At 40.8% G+C, this 16,478-nt stretch overlaps 2 protein-coding genes across 2 annotated transcripts in view; one reads left to right on the forward strand and one right to left on the reverse strand.

The window, feature by feature from the left end:
- The window catches only part of madd (MAP-kinase activating death domain), a 55,994-nt gene extending 49,437 nt beyond the window's left edge, over positions 1–6,557 (forward strand). Inside the window, 3 exon segments of the mRNA XM_055228925.1 lie at positions 1,864–1,933; positions 3,734–3,780; positions 4,664–6,557. Of these exon segments, the coding sequence (XP_055084900.1) occupies positions 1,864–1,933; positions 3,734–3,780; positions 4,664–4,777 (231 nt within the window). The 3' untranslated portion in view covers positions 4,778–6,557.
- bbox1 (butyrobetaine (gamma), 2-oxoglutarate dioxygenase (gamma-butyrobetaine hydroxylase) 1) overlaps positions 6,553–16,478 on the reverse strand; it is a 29,361-nt gene continuing 19,435 nt past the window's right edge. The window contains exons 4-8 of the mRNA XM_033989907.2: positions 11,610–11,808; positions 11,203–11,308; positions 10,272–10,468; positions 9,670–9,836; positions 6,553–8,021 (exon numbers count right to left, since the gene is read on the reverse strand). Of these exons, the coding sequence (XP_033845798.1) occupies positions 7,858–8,021; positions 9,670–9,836; positions 10,272–10,468; positions 11,203–11,308; positions 11,610–11,808 (833 nt within the window). The 3' untranslated portion in view covers positions 6,553–7,857. The remainder of the gene's footprint in view (positions 8,022–9,669; positions 9,837–10,271; positions 10,469–11,202; positions 11,309–11,609; positions 11,809–16,478) is intronic.

Consider the following 16,478-nt stretch of genomic DNA (forward strand, 5'->3'; position numbering starts at 1 on the left):
AAACAGAACCGTAGTGTTCTGCTTTGCCAGGTGTGCTGTTGGTTAATTGTTAAACACTATACTATATATTTTCTATACGCAATTGGAAGGAAGTTTAGAGGTGCATGTTACACCCAAACTCAGTGTAAATTAAGGTGTTGAACTATAGTTCCCTTGTATTTTATCATGTCTAAAGTTGCTGTCCTCCTAAATGCAGTGTAGTGAGGTCTTTACAGCATAGCATAGTGATAGTTGGCTCTACAGGTAGCCTAGCATAGAGGGTTATCTTCCTGAGCATAATGATGGTTGGCTACACAGATAGCTTAACATAGTGTACAGTTAGCCTGGAGAAGTGAATGTTAGCTTCAGAATTAGCTTAGCGAAGTAATGTTAAGCTCCAAAGATAGCGTAGATCCTGCCCAGTCTGTGTGCAGTTATTGGGGCCTGCGCTGGTTGCTGGAGGAGGAGGAGGCATGGAGGTTAGACCTCAGGACTGGGCACATGCTGCTTTCAAAAGCTGTTGGGTCACTGAAATCAGATTTGGACAACACACGTTCCATGTGTGCAGCGAATGGGTTGGAATGCACCAAACGTCTGTTAGTATGAGCACAAGTTGAATACTGGCATTTGTAAGGCAGTGCAGTTTTATGAAATGCCAAACTGAAGTTTTTGTTCAGAAAATGGGAATTGTAGAAGCTGGGTATTACTGTACTTGCAATCTGGTTCAGATTGTTTCAGAAGCCTCTCAAAGAGCTTCATTATGGTCATTCATTCACTTCACACTCCACGCCACATCTCTACCGGGGCAGACTGATGTAACTGAGGCTGTCAGTCTGTGCCATCAGGCCCTCCGATCACCACCAACGCACACTCAGCTTATTCATAGTTTACATGTGTAATATGGGTGAAGTATATTGCCTTAGGATATGGCAGTATTCACTGGTCCAAGGAGGGATTAAACCATCAACCTTCGTACTTCTACTTAACCAGGGTCGGATTGTTTAGCATCGGATCATTTTTGAAAATAATATTCATGTGGCCAGACAGTCAGACAGTTCCTTTGGCTGACAAACTGGATCATCAAGAAGGTCACCTGTTTGTAATTGCAACCCCAAGTCTCAAATGGAAAAGGCCATTGACTTACAAATACAAATGATAAGCTGCACCTTCAGAGAGAACTGTCCCACATGTCCTTGAAAGCAGCATCACTTCCTGGTCTTTTATGTTGCTGGATTCTCATTGGTCAGGCAGTTGTTTGGGGTCTGAGGCTTAGGTGCTTTGAGCGCCCTCTGGAGTGTTTTTGCTCTTGTGTCCGATAATAATCCAAACCATTTCTCTCCCATGCTTTCTCCCCCTGCAAGGAGCGGAAGGTACCCACCTCTGCTGTGTTTGCTTTTAGCTCTCACATCTACTTTGCTCTTTTGATTTCTTTATTTGGTTACTTTTCATTTCTTTATTCTATTTCATATTCACATGATTTATTTGTATGATTTATTTAGTTTTGAGTTGTAGCTGTATGCACACTTGTTTTTCTTCCTCGTTTTCATTCTACAATAGTAATTCCATGTATGCATCATATGGGCCCTAATGCACCGTACAGCTAAAGGACACTGCACTATGTCCCCTCCCTCAGTATTCATGTAGCTCCAGTCCCATTGTCCTCACGTAGTACCGCCCATGTGTATGCCCATGGAAGCCTGTCTCTTCCTCTTCTGTTAGCTGCTTAGAGCTTGCATTTCACATCAAGTGCTTTGATTTCCCTTTCCAACTCAGAGCTCTACACTTACCGTAGGTTACTTTGTTAAGATGAACTGTTTTCTTTCATCGCTGTTGTTGAGTTAATAATGTTGTGTCTTGTTTTTGTTTGTTTTTGTTTGTTTTTAGGTTTTCATAGAGCTGAGTCACATTAAAAAGTGCAATACAGTGAAGGGAGTCTTTGTCCTGGAGGAATTTGGTAATTACAACCATCTATTGATTCTAGGCCTGTACTCGGCACAGCAGTAACTCAGCTCCAGAGCCAGGGCATCAGGGCTACTACAGGCTACTACAGGTCAGGAGACATGTTGGCTTACTATAGTGAGGTGTAGTCGCAAAGTGTGAGGGAGAAACTTGTTAAAATGATGAACTACAGAGGAAGTGAGAGACAAAACTACCACCTAGAGTCTGTATAAGATTTTCAAAGTGCAGAGGTGGGTAGAGGAGTCAAATAAGAATGGTGTTACCTGACGTACAGTAAGGTTAGGAACAAAAAATCTCTTTCAATGATTTTCTCATAACATTAACCTTGTATTGCTTGTGCTTACAGTAGGGTTTTTAGGGTACAGTTTTTTATTGTGCTCTTACTGAAGTAGACATAAAAATATATATATATATATATATATATATATATTTTTTTTTTAATTATGTGTTTCATGTTCATTAGATTTAATCACTTGAACTCCATAAACACAAAGGGGGATAGTTACAAGTTGCTCATGAATACTGGTACAGATGCTGTCCGCCCCCGGTTGCGGAAGTATTTTTTTTTTTTTCCATAGACTAGAAAAAATAAAATAAAAGCTTGAAAGCTCGCTCATAAGACTGAGCTATAAAATAACCATGTTATGGATATTAGTTACCACATAGTTTCTTAGCTTCCATGATGCCTTTTGAACTCTTAATATTTTAATTTCTCTAAAAGTCAAAATTAAAAATTTATGAAATTTACTTTGGGGCCAGAGCGGGTGGTCACTGTTGAGTTCTATTGGTAGTGTCTACACAGTCGGTTCTTATTACTAGCTAATCAATTTCCTGGGATGCATATATTCATATGATTTATTATGCTTAAAGGACATTTCTATTGACATTAGTCGTACCCTAATTTAGGAAACAAAGTACTTTTCCTAAAATGTTGTATCACTACATGATCTTTCCTTCCTTATAATTATGGCACTGAGAGAATGAGAATTTCTAGATTTGTGTTTTGTTTGTTTTTGTTTTTTTCTTGTGTATAATCTGTTAACATTCAGAACATAGACACTCCACAAATCCCACAAAAAAGACTAGAGACTGGTTATTGGTCTTTACTGACCTGACCTAGTACTGAGGAAATTGGAGTAGATGTAGTAGTGTTAGTAGCAGTAGTAGTAATGGTAGTAGTGTAGTGGTCGGCTGGGTTACTGCTGCGTCTCTGTGCTGCTTTTTGTAATGTTGCCCTCATCTTTGCCACTATGAAAACCTTCATTCTCCAGCAGGTAAAGTGTCGCCACCTTTCTTCTTCTCCCTCTGTCCGTGCACACTCACCCCCTCATCACCATCACCTTTACTTTCTTCCCCCCCTCCAGCCTTTCGCTTTCTCTCTCTCCACTCAGTCATCTGCTCCTATGGAAAAGCCCAGATGCCGCGGTCAGTGGGGCGGCCATTTTGTGTCTCTTGTGTTTCCCCCTGGCCAGCAGCTCATCTGGGCTTTGGGTTCACGGTTACTAATGAAAAGTCACTGAGGGTGCTAACAGTTGTAGCTCAAAGGGTGTAACTATGCTGTCCGGGTGAAAGGATTTGCTCCGATGCCTTAAATGAATGTGTTTGGTGTAAGCATTAGTGGGACAAGGGTCTAATCTCCAAACAGAGAGAAGAATGGTTGTGTGCAGTGTTAGTGGGACAGGGGAGTGGATGTGTCTCACTGCTCTTGTGTGTACGTCCCTCTTGTGCTAACCCTGTTACTCACCCATGTTTCTGCTGCCTTTGAATTCTCTGTTCTGTCTCTTGCACCAAATAGTTCCTGAAACTAAAGAAGTGGTGATCCACAAGTACAAGACGCCCATGGTGAGTACTCACGCAGGCTTCACTCCAACAGTGACTGGAGTCACTTTGAAGTTATATGTAAACTGTGATGCTGTTGGCATTAGCCAAGGCACTTGACAATAAGTGGATAAAATATCACACAGTAGAGTGGATAGATAATTGAGATTCGTTCAAAACATGGATTTCCCAAATGATTATAAAAGGAGCAAATTCAGTTGGCTCTGTGCAGAACAGCTAGCTCACTGTTATCGCCCCAATTATATCTCTATGGGGATTTTTCCCAAGCAGTGCTAAAATGAATAAATATTTTAAGATCAAACAATGAACAGTGAGCTACAAGTGGATGTCACTGACGTGTTGAACATTAAACAAATGAGGTAAAAACCTGACCGGTGGGCACTCATGTGTTTTTAAGTCAGGTCTTTTTGTCTTGATGCTAATGCTAATTTCAGAGCCTAATAGCTATTAAAATACAATGATCTTCACATAAGAACAACCTGGTCCTTTAAACTGACACAGAAGTGTCCTCTGGTGAGGTATTCTCTTTGTCTTTGCTGTCAGTGATATCCATCTGCAAATTGTCGTCCACTTCCTTATCTTTAGTATTCATTAATTTTAGTGACTCACCAAACCCCTGTAGAGATTAATGAGAGCAGAAGTAGTATGGATTTGCTACTGCATGCAGGGAAATTAGACATGTGTTTTAAATGTGTGCTCATTTATTTTAGAGGGATGATATTTTTGTATCATTACTATTCTATATGGACCATATGGTGTTACATAGTCTTAGCTGCCTTAAAAACGTCATGTAAAACGTCCTGTCCTCGAGTGAAAGGCGATGACTGCACCTGAACAAAGCAAGCATGTGTAGTTTTGTGTGGACTAAACGTTCTGTTGTCCACAGGCCCATCAGATCTGCTATTCTGTCCTCTGTCTGTTCTCCTACGTGGCTGCTGTGAAGGGGAAAGAGGCAGAGGGCAAACCCAAGATGCTGTCCCCGAGGCCCCTGCCCAGCTAGTGTACCCCCCCTCCCATACCCCCGTCCTGTGTGTGAGCTGGACGTGCCTCTGGACGCAGACTCTGACAATCTGTTAAAGCACATCTGCCCCAGCTCTGTGTGGTGTGGACCTGCGCTGTGGCATGTACAGACTTCAACCTTCACTTCTGATCACAGGCTTCCAATCACCATCCTGCAAATGGAAACTCATGCTTTTCACTCTGGATAGAATACATTACATACAATTCCTATGTAATACAGATTTTTTTTTTTTTACACTACTTCAATCCAGATGCTCTAGAATCGATTAATGCTGGGGTTCTCCAAAAATGTATTAAGGAGTGGGGGAAAAAATCTAGAAAATTTACAAAAACAAAGAATGACAGAATGGTGTTATGTGAATGATGTAAAAATAAGCAAAATACAGCACATTTAAATACGAACAACTGCATTAATTGTATCTTGGCACATATAAAAAAATGAAAGGATAGATATTAGGGTCCTGGAGCCTTGTGTGAACCTATATGTTGCCTGCTGTTTAAACTGAGTGACTCTTGTGTCTTTGGTCAGGGCTGTGCGGTGTGTGCAGGTCCCGTGCACCGCCCCCCGACCCCTTCTGACCCTTTCTGGCCCCTCCCTCCTGTGCTTCTCTGCTCCTCTGTACAGTCCATGTCCTTCCTGAGCCCTGCTTTGTTTGGGGCGTCCCACAGCACGGCATGTTCACGCTCCGTCAGCTGTGTACACTGTTCTGTGAGTGTTGTGTCTCCCTGCCCTCGCTCCACTCAAACGGCTCATTACTGTTAACCTGTCTGTGCTCTGCTGTTCTATTGCATGTAACTATGACAAAGACAAATAAATATTATATATATATTTCTATATATAGTATTTATTTAATATATTAACTGTACATTTCTCTGTGATAAATAGATGATTTGCTAGATGTGCAATATCTAGGTAGTTAGCCATGCCAGAGACTGGCTTTAACAGGGTGAAGGATGTGCCAGACTTGTGTGTAAATAGATGGGTGAATATGATGTCATTGTGAACTACACAAAATGGAGTCTGTTTATGAGAATGGTGCCGCTCGCTCAAAGTTCTGATGCCTTTCTTCTACATTCCCGTAGACATGGACCAATTGAAGATCAGAGCTGCTTATAGGACACACCCCCAAACAACAGATTGATAAATAGGATTTTAGTAACACGTGGCCAGTTATTTTGTTTGAATAAATGAAAAAATACTCTAATAATTTTAATGTGTAAATTGCTGTGTCAAAAACATGTAACTGTTGTTTTTCTATACTTAGAAGTAGCCAGCAGAGGGCACATACACTAATCCAAGCATTGACCATGAATTGACTGATCTTTGTAATCATTGTCAGAGCAATGAATCGAGCATAAATGTGTAAGAAGTCTTCTCCGCTGTGTTTGGTTGCACCATTCTCTGCAGTGGCGGCCATTTTGTGCGTAGTGCCGAGTGTGAGTTTACCTTTAGGGTTCTTCGGGTTGACTGTACATTCAGCAATATAGGTACTACAGCTGTAACACTGGAAGATGGTTTATTTTTGACCTGCTTGTATTTTAGTCATTTAACTGTGCAGAGAAATCCACCAATAAGAAACGAATGAGCTACTGTGCACTGTTCAGGCTGTGCACTTGATACTTTTCAAAGTGGAACTATCCTTGTGAGAGCCAACTGCTGGAATCAATGAAACAAGATGTCAGGTGTAAGTATTCCATGTTTGAGGAGATATTTATAAACCATGTACAGCTTTGGGAACAGAATAAAGTTGGCCCAAATCAAGCCTTGGTTCTTTGATTTATATACAATCATTAAGCATACAATATACAACATATAAATACACATACAAGCATACATAGACCTGTCATCATAGCCTTCGTTCATTAAAAAGGTGCGTACATTTACAAGGATTAGTATTACCTAGGCTAGACATGGCTGCTAATAAATACAAATAAAAATCACATTGGTATTTCCAACCATTTGTCATCTTGAATCATCCATGTCTGATTTTTCAGTAAAAATTACCTTTAATAATTGGCTCTGTCACTAACAGTTTTGTCACCATTTTGATCCTATAACTTTCCTATGGGTTTTTGTGCTAATATTTAAATAAAATGCTTATAGATCACACAATGAATAGTGAGTTGGAGGTAGATATCCATCACATGTTTAAGAACTTTGCAAATGAAGTGAATGCTTCACTGGAGGACACATCTGTTAATACAGGTAAGTGTTATGTCTTAATATTAATTGTAAAGTGAAATATAAAAATAACCAACTGAACTAATCGGCAAGTCCAGTTGCTTTACTTTAAAGACATAACCACTTTCAACAATAAATGGCAAAGAATAGTAATAGATTTTTTTAACCCTACAGGTTTGACCCAAAGTTTGAATTTGTTGGTGAAATGGAAACTTTGAATACGGTAATAATGAGGGAAACTAACAGGGTTAAAAGCTCATAAAAATCATGTCAGTGTTTTTCCATCCGTAACTCGTTCAGCATGATCCATAAATATTTGTTTTAACATGACTGAAAACCATACAAATTTAATAGGGAAGGAAAGGGTGACGGAAACACTGTTAGTGACCTGAACAAACCAGATGCTGTTGTGCATTCATCAACCTCCAGATGCGCTAACACTAGTCTAACTAGAAGTTTAAAATTAAGTGGCTTTCTTCTGTATCAATGCTGGCACTATGCAAAATCCAATCTCACAATCAAAGCAGCATAGTCATGATAGTGACTGTGGTTATGTACAATTGAGTCACTACATTTTACACTTACTGGCAAACTTGAGGCATTTCCTCATCAGGCACAATGTCACATTTGAGATCCCTTAAATGAGAATGTATAACACTACATTTTAATAGTACTGAAAAAATAAATATATTTTACAAATCTTACTTTTACATAAAATAATTGCATTGTCTAAAGTCAAAACAACTCTCTGATCAAACACCTGAAATCTTATTTAAGGTTCGATGTCTGGATTTGCGCAGAATGTAAACTTTGCCGTATGTTCTGCTGCTGAAGGATTTAAACCTGAGATGCCGGTGCCTGCTGTGCCTGATCTCCGCTTATGCCTCGTTCCCCTGAAGGTCGTGCTGCAGGATCCTTAGGCGAGACATAACCTCGTCCCAGTCTAAGTAACAGCCCTCCAGGTAGCGTGGCTGGTCAGGGAAGCTCTCAAATGCTGTGCGGGCGTGGAGCAAGCGCCAGTTATCAAAGGTCAGGATGTCCCCTGCAATTGGCACAAGACAATCCATTATGAATTTAGACTGTGACGGGGGTGGAGGCTTGAGCGCCAACATTAATCGCAATGAATAACACCTTTTCAAAAATTTTCACCACAATAACAAAATATCCTGTCATATTATGCATTGAAACTGCTAAACCCGTAGACAAAATCTGAAATGGGATTCTTTTACTAGTTCAGAAGTGCCCAAACTTTTTCTCATCAAGGGCTGCATATCAAAACACACAAAGCAGAGATGCAATTGAGGGCCATAGACTGGTGCAGTGAATAATCTGTTATAAATGTACAAAATGTAATTAAGCCTGAATAATGGTTTGGTGGCTCAATCTAGATTCTCAATAGAACAAACTAATTATTTGATATTGGCAAAAACTTGCAGTAAAAAAGTACTGTTAAGGTAATATGGGCCAATACACCTAGAAGTCTCAAGAAACATTGATCTGAGGGCCGCTTTTGGATCCTGCGCCACAGTTTGGACATGCCTGTATTACTTTGTCACTTCATATTTAAGTCTTTCTGTGAATTCTTCTGGACGTGTTTAAAATGTGAACTTTGAACAGGATCGATTACATTTCGAATCTAATCGCAATGCTGGTCAGAAATCTTTCCCAAATTGCTCAGCACTGGTGGAAGTAATGGTCTCGTCTATGGGATAAATCATGTCAGACAGAGTGCTCTCGCAGCCTGCTCTGAGGGCAGCAGACACTTGATTGGATTTGGGAGCACATGGGGGTGACTTTGGCTGGTGTTGTCACGGTGACCCGGGTACTGCAGTGGAAAGGACACTGTCAGACTGTCGCAGATGTTTGTCATCCAATGCACTGCTCAAGGGCAAGTCCTCGTGTCCTTGCTCTGCTCATTAAACAGGCACTGCCAAGGACCTCTCAAAAAGATGGAAACATTTGGTGCAAATTTGAAACAGCAAACATTTCAAGCCACTTGTCACGATAATTACGCTCAACTTATCGCTCAATACATGACAGATGGAACAATCATTTCTGAAGGTCAATATTTATCATAGATACCTCTTAGTACTAGTGGGGAATATTTTTCTGTACTATCATAAGCTTTGGGCTATAGAGGGTTGGATACTTTACTTCTATGACTCATTATAGATAGAAAACTAATTAGTAAGTGTTCCATTCTGCATGTTTTTTTCAAATATATTGTGCATTTAGTATAGTTTGCTTTGCTTTGAGTGCTTTAAGGTATAATTTTATTGTACAGCAAGACAATATTTAAACATTCTGGGCATATTGGCCTTAAAAGAATTGTATAGTCTATGCTCTTACTGTATTACAATCACAGCTGAACCTGGGTTGCCAGTGCCTTAACCTGCAGAGAGGACACATTTTCTCATTCTCAGCATATGGGACAGGCTCAGAAGCTCAGAACCTCCAGATTTCACTCACTGAGCTGAAGAGGCTGCACTAGTACTGGTTAATGATTGACTGCAGCGGCTGAGCTTTAGGTGGTGAGGGCTCAGCTCAGAGAGTCCTTTTAGGTTTAAACCAACTGGATTTAAGCATTGAAACTGGCAACCCAAATGAGAAACTCAAGTGAGTCTCATTCTGTTTTCTGATTGGATAATAATTAGGTGAGTGGAGATGGGGGGGTGAGTGTGTGCACAGACCTGGTTCCATTCTGAGCGTCACCATGTTGTCCTCTCTGTTCATCATGTCCTCCAGAGCCTTCAGCGCTCTGTAGAAGGGCTGCACCTGCTCCACCCGCAGGTCCAGCACCGAGTCTCGGGTGGCATTGTTCAGGTTGATCCTGGTCACGGTGCCCTCAGAGTTCACACTGTGGGTATATGGGCAGCTGGTTAGCAATAGAGTTAGCAGGCAACACTGTTCATGTCAGCAAAGAAGAGCAATAAAGAAACATGCTGGCTGTTTTCAGAATCATTAATACTACAATTAATATAATAGATACATTGGAAATTGAATGTTTGAGAAATTAGGTTTAAAAATAAGACATTCATAGCAGGTACTGGGTAATGTAGGTAGATATTATTAGAAAATCCTATGCAAGTATGACCCTGAAAACATGACTACTGCCAATAACCAGTAGAGGGCAGTATTATATCAGTAATAGCCTCACTGAAGGACGGAGTTTGGTGTTATTAAGAAAAGCAGAGAGGCTGTAAGAGACCCTAGGACAGACAGGGCTTAAATATGGACTAAACCCAGTACTAAACATCAGGACTAGACCAGAACTGAAGTGTCAACTGCTCACTGGATGACGCGGTGTTTGGCCTGCAGTTTGAAGGAGCAGTAGTCAGAGCCTGTGTCAGTGAAGTCTATGGCGAGAGAGGAGAGGCTGTGGAAGGCCTCTGGGTCCTCTGCCCTCAGCTTCTCTGCAATGTGAAAACCGTCCACCAGGAGGTTCTCGCCCCCGCGCGCCGCCTGGTTGATGCAGTGCAGGAACTGGACCTGCAGAAGAACAGCCAATCACACAGGACAGGACATACATTAAGACTCATTATAGGTCGATATTTCACAGCTGATGTCAACAGTCCCTGGGGTTGTAATGCTAACTGTCGGCTCTGCTTTGTCACAAGCTTTGTTAGACTTTAATCTGAGCTTTATTTTAAAACAATCTGACCATAAAGAATTTACTGAGCTGGAACAGTTGAGGACCATGAACACTCGTCACAGGCCCCACAAAATGTGTTGTTTGAGTTTTCAGACAATCCTAAAACTTTTTTGATCGTGTTTGCTAATTTGTAGTGTCTTCATGCTAACTACTGAACATTCTACCATAGCAATACACGCAGAACACCCCCACAGCAAAACATCAATAAATTGTGTCAAAATCACAGGGTTTTTTTTTATTTTTTTATTTTTATTTGTATACTAGACTATAAATGCCCCATTTTGAATTAAGGAAAGGTGATGCCTCTGAGGAAGAACAGGCTTTGAAATAGGGTTGCCAAAAGTATCAAAAATCAGATACTAATCAATACTAAAATTAGTACTGAAGCTAGATATTCTATGAGCAGGTATCAAAACAAAAAAAACAAAAAACAAACTCAAAACAAAATTAATAAGCTACTTTTAGTCTTTTGGTCAAATGCAGTACAGTAAATACAGTATATTAGTTTCCTAATATTGCCAATCCCTATTAGAAGTGCTGTAGTGTGTTGAGTGCTGTGTGCAGAACTCACTCCAGGAGGATAGTGCAGCGCAGGGTAGTCTGTGTGGAAGCTGCACTTCTCTGCAGTGTATGCCACGTTGTTGGCCATGGGTTTGTCCTGGACTTTAAACGTGTGACTGGGAAAGACACAAACATATCACAAAATGTACCACAAAGTTAGTATCTGGGTTTAGTTTAGGTTTCCCCAAACTTAGGCTAAGTTTGGTTCCTATAATCTTGAGTTTAGGTTTGTGTGTTATACATGCGTGAATGAAACAAAACACAAATCCAGGTATGTTTATGATGAGCAAACAACATTATAACATGGATAAGAAAATAGGAACCCTTTAAACAAAAGTATTACCTGTAAGACCTGCTCCTGACAAGTTTCCACCCTGGCACAGCAAGTAGGTCAAATGCCTAAGTTTACGACCTTACCCGTAGAAAGTGAGGCGCAGGTAGCCAATGCGCTCTGCCAGTCGGGCCACGTGTCCGGGCTCAGGTGGCGCCCCCCGCAGGAGGACCACACCAACACGTCTCAGGGTCAGGAGCCAGGCCAGAGCCGCGCGGTCGTCCTGCAGCACCTCGTGGAAGTGAGCAGTTGGTACACGGAGAGAGGAGCCCCAGTGCACGCGCTCTGAAACACACAGACAGGAGCATTTAATACTGTGTTTAAATGAGTGAAGCCGCTGGCCAATGGAACTCATGTTTTAAAAAATAAAATCATGAGAACATTGTGGTCTTGTGCAACAATTTGTCTTTTATTTAAGAGACAGTATTACACTTCTATTACCTGACAAGTAAGAGTACAAAAATATTTGGGAAGAGTAACTGTCGGGGCCCAACATCCAATTTATAATTCGAAGTGAATGTAATTGGAAGGACTAAACATTACAAAGCACAAAATCAAAAGTATAAACCCCAAAAAAGGGAAGAAAAAAATAAAAACAAAACATAATAAAATTGATTTCTTGTATTTTTATCCATTTATTTGGTGGAATGTTCTGCAGTGGGGCTTTAAAATATCTTTGTAACATGTCATAGGGTTGGCAAAAGTATCGAAAATGAGATACTAATCAATACTAAAACTAGTATTGAAACCAGTTTAATTTGAGCAAATATCAATGCTAAAGTCACATTCACAAAACTGAAATGAACCTTTCCTAAATAGCTTTAGGACCACGCTTTTTAGGACCACATAGTCTAGTTTACGCCCATGGACTACTATGGAACATGCCTGGACGACTGAAGGATTACATAGATGTAAGGCCACATGGGAATATAAAAGAAAGTACTATGATGTAGTAATGAAAATTACATTCTATTATCTAAAGGAAGTGTGTTTTTTTTACTGTCATTGTGGTATCAGAATCATTATTAAGTATCGAAAGAGTTTGAAATTTTAGTATTGTGGCATAATAATTGTATTCACTTGTATGACTTCAACCATAAAAATAAAAATCATAACAAATATTTACCACTAAATCCCATAAAATCCCAAAGCTTACCCTACCTAAAGCCCTAGCCTTTGACAGTGCACAGTGCAGATTAATAGCTTGCAGGGAAGGATCCACAGCTCTCTGACAGAGAGCTGGAAAAAGACGAATCCCGCACCCGCTGGCTCTGCACACAACACGCTTTTGCACATCACCTGGTGCCACCAACAGCTGCTAACAAAATTACCATGTGGCTCCGCTGTTAGCATGCTGCTGCTACCTATTCCCTTCCTGCTCCACATCCTTATGTCTGTGTACAGGAGAAGTGAAAACAGCTAGCATTTCTCAAACAGCATGGTGCTAACAGGCTGAAAGAGACGAAGACACAGCAGGGAGCTCAGGCATGCATTATTCACATGCACTCAGGATCAGAACAGAGACGTGAAAGGATTTCTCTTTGATACAATACGCACAGTGGGAATCCAAATGTAGGCCACTGTGAGGAGGCATCTGTGACAGGATCATTAGGACACTGATTACGTCAAACTCTCCAGAGATTTACAAAAGCATTCAGCAATTAACAAAAGCAACAAATCCACAAGGTCAGTGTGGTCAGGTTTAGTCTTGAGGTGGGTTAAAAACAATAGCTGCTTATTAAACACTGTAAAGTTTAACACTGAAATGATCAGTTTGTTGAAAGTGTAATTTCAGTAATAGAATTATTCTCCACAGGCCGCTCAAAATGATTTACAGTGGTCATTATTCTTTCACTCCACAGGGATGGTAAGCTTCTTCCAGCTGCCCTGGGTCACCCTTTCTGACCACCACCAATCACTCACACACCACAGAATACTAGACAAATGGACGAGGTGTCTTGCCTAAAGACACCAGTATGCACTGGTCTGACCTGGGATTTAACAGCAAGCCTAAGGCTGGTGGGTGATGAACCAACCGAACCCTGAGCTACTGCCACCCAAGAGTAAACACACTTCCCTTCTTACCATGCTGTTACACAGACTGCCACCCAAGAATAAACACATAATGAATTACTTCTCTCGGTTTAGTTCTACCAATGTACGTGACATGATAATCTATTTCAGCTTTGGAGATGGTCTGAATCTAGAAATATGTGAATGAAACCAAACACAAATTCACATGTTTTCTTATATGTGAAGCTCTGACCTCAGCTCAGGGAGAGGCACGTGTACAGGGGAACACTTTAAAAGGGTTTGAAAGACGGAGATGTGAGGGGCCCTTGGTTCACACTTGGACATACATCCACACACAAAAACACACACACAGACAGAGAGAGACAGACAAAGGAGCGCAGACGGCCAAAGGGCCACTCCACATGTTAAAAGTTCCTCTGAGCTTGTGAAAGAGGAGCTCTCCTGTGCACACATGTACTCTCTGGTTTCCGCTCTGAGAGATCACAGCTGCAGTCTGGAGATATAAAACACTACTATAACCATTCAGATCTGAGCATTTCTGATGTCACATTAGCACTGTAAAGACTAAACCTGGGTTAAAACAAAAAATGTAAGCAGACCTATTCTGCAAAATTGATTTTTCTGAGTTTTTAACCATGTTAAAGTTGTTCCCCTCATCATTTACTCTCTTGAAGATGTATTTGGAGTGATTTCTTCATGTTTGAGCAATCTTTAATTTCTTATTTTCAAAATGCCATATTGCAGATGAACTTCCATTTTCACAGCCACATGTCCACTGCTTTGTACTTTTTCATTCTTCAATTTTATTTTGTTAATTGATGATACGACAATTTGTGTTTTTGGGCTGTTTAAATTAGTAGTAGACAGCAGAATCTTCTTCCTCCCTCCCCTCCCCTCCCCTCTCCCTCACATACTTTCCACTTGTTGTAAAGGAGCTGCTGTCAGCATGCTGTTTCTTGTGTCTGGGGGATGTCCACTGTTCGGGGAAAAAGACGACTTGTTTGTCCAGAGTTTGAGGTCTGCTGTTGGCCTCGGGGAACACCTCCATACCCTGACAGCAGCCTCTCTGTGGAGCTCCAGCTCTCAGCTCCACTTCAGCCACTGCCATTCAAAAAAAATCACACAGAATTTCTCAAAAGGAACACCTGGGAAGGCAGCAAGTGACAGGGCTGAAACCTGCCCACGGTCTCAAACCTCACAGTGTAGGACAAGTAGGTAGGATGAACTGCAGGCTGCTTTTCCTTCTTCACCTGCTCTTGTCTGGTGCTCCAGAACACACTTATCACTTGCTCTTTTGATTGGTTTGTTCTTATCAGAGGAGTCCAATCAGCTTGTTTCACAGAGAATCAATGGAATGCACACTGCAGGTCGATCAAGGAGCAAAAAGAAAAAACATGCACTGAAGTAAAATGCTTTAGGCTTCCTTCCTTTTTAATGTAAGTGTTATCAAAATATGTTTATTTTACTAAATATACTGTAGACTTGTGCAGTAAGATAACCTTATGTAAAAATGCTGTAAAAATAATGACCAGATACTTCAATATTAAAACTAGTAGTGAAAGATACTTGACCAGGTATTTTCAGAAGCAGTATCACCAAACAGTGCATATATTAGTTTAGTCTTTATTTAAGGGACCATGTACAGAGACATTAAGCATAAAGCAGAGATGTTCTGCACCAGATTATAGCTAAGTAGCTAATTTCCATCTGCAGTCCCAGGGACCTATATAGCAGACCTATTAAGCAAAAATCTACTTTTTAGCACTTTTAACCATATTATACTTGTTTTCACTGCCACCTGGTACTCACTAATGACACTCACATAATGTGCACTTATCCAACAGAACTGCCAACAACTGCACGGCTCTGTGTTATGATGACGTTTACAGCGACGTCAGGTCCCAATGTGCAGTTTTCAAATAACGTTGTCAGCTGGCTTGTTTTTTAATTAAGGTATTTTAGGTAAACATTGCGATTTAAAATGCCCAACTTATGACACAATGATCCACAGGTGTCATAGATTATAAAAGAAAAATGACTTGTTTCTGTAAAAAGCAAAATCAAAAAACACACACACTATGTTGCACAGTTAAGGACACTAGATTCCACAGAGCAAAACAGTACAGCAATTCAAATGGGTTATTTTCTACCATGGTACTGAAATAGATATTGAGTATCAAACCTTTCGCCTTACGCCTACTGTCCCCTGCCTAGATTTTGATATCAAGGAAAAGTTTCCCTTCATATCAAAATCTAGTTTGAGTACTGTGACAACTAGCTGCATATAAAAATATCTCAAGGTTGAGATCATTCTTACTGAACACTGGGGTAAACTGCCCCTCATTACAGAGTCAAATGGATCTACAATAAGTTCCTTGAATAAATTCCTCTACATTACTTAATAAACAAGTTAGTTGCAGAAGTTATGTTCAGGGACCACCCAAGTCAGCTCTGTGTTGGTCTTGGCTATTAGTTTTATTACTGTACAACACATCCAGGAGTAATCACATTTGCAAGAAGACTGAATATGAACTGCTAAACTAATACAAGAATCCCATGCATTTCATAAGTGCTTTGTATCTAAACTACAGAGTTAACAACTTTTACACAGAATAAAAACCTATGGATCCCCACATGACTGCACACTTTAGATTCAATTGTCATAAATCCTACACCTTAATTACACGTCACATTTCGCTCAGCTCTGAGGAACAGTCTTTAGCAGCTCCTTTCCACAAACACAGGTCTCTTTGTGCGGCCGAGGTGAAGACGGCGCCCAGCCTTCGGCACAGAGTGCACACTGTTGAACCTTTTCTCTCTCCTCTGCACAGCTCACTGCCTCTGCGCTACACCAGGCCTCCCTGCCAGCTCCTGCCCTCTCCCTCCTCCCCTTCCTCCTCCTCCTCTCCTCACGCACTCAC

The sequence above is a fragment of the Periophthalmus magnuspinnatus genome, chromosome 3 (assembly GCF_009829125.3).
Source record: "Periophthalmus magnuspinnatus isolate fPerMag1 chromosome 3, fPerMag1.2.pri, whole genome shotgun sequence".
Taxonomy (NCBI): Eukaryota; Metazoa; Chordata; class Actinopteri; order Gobiiformes; family Gobiidae; genus Periophthalmus; species Periophthalmus magnuspinnatus.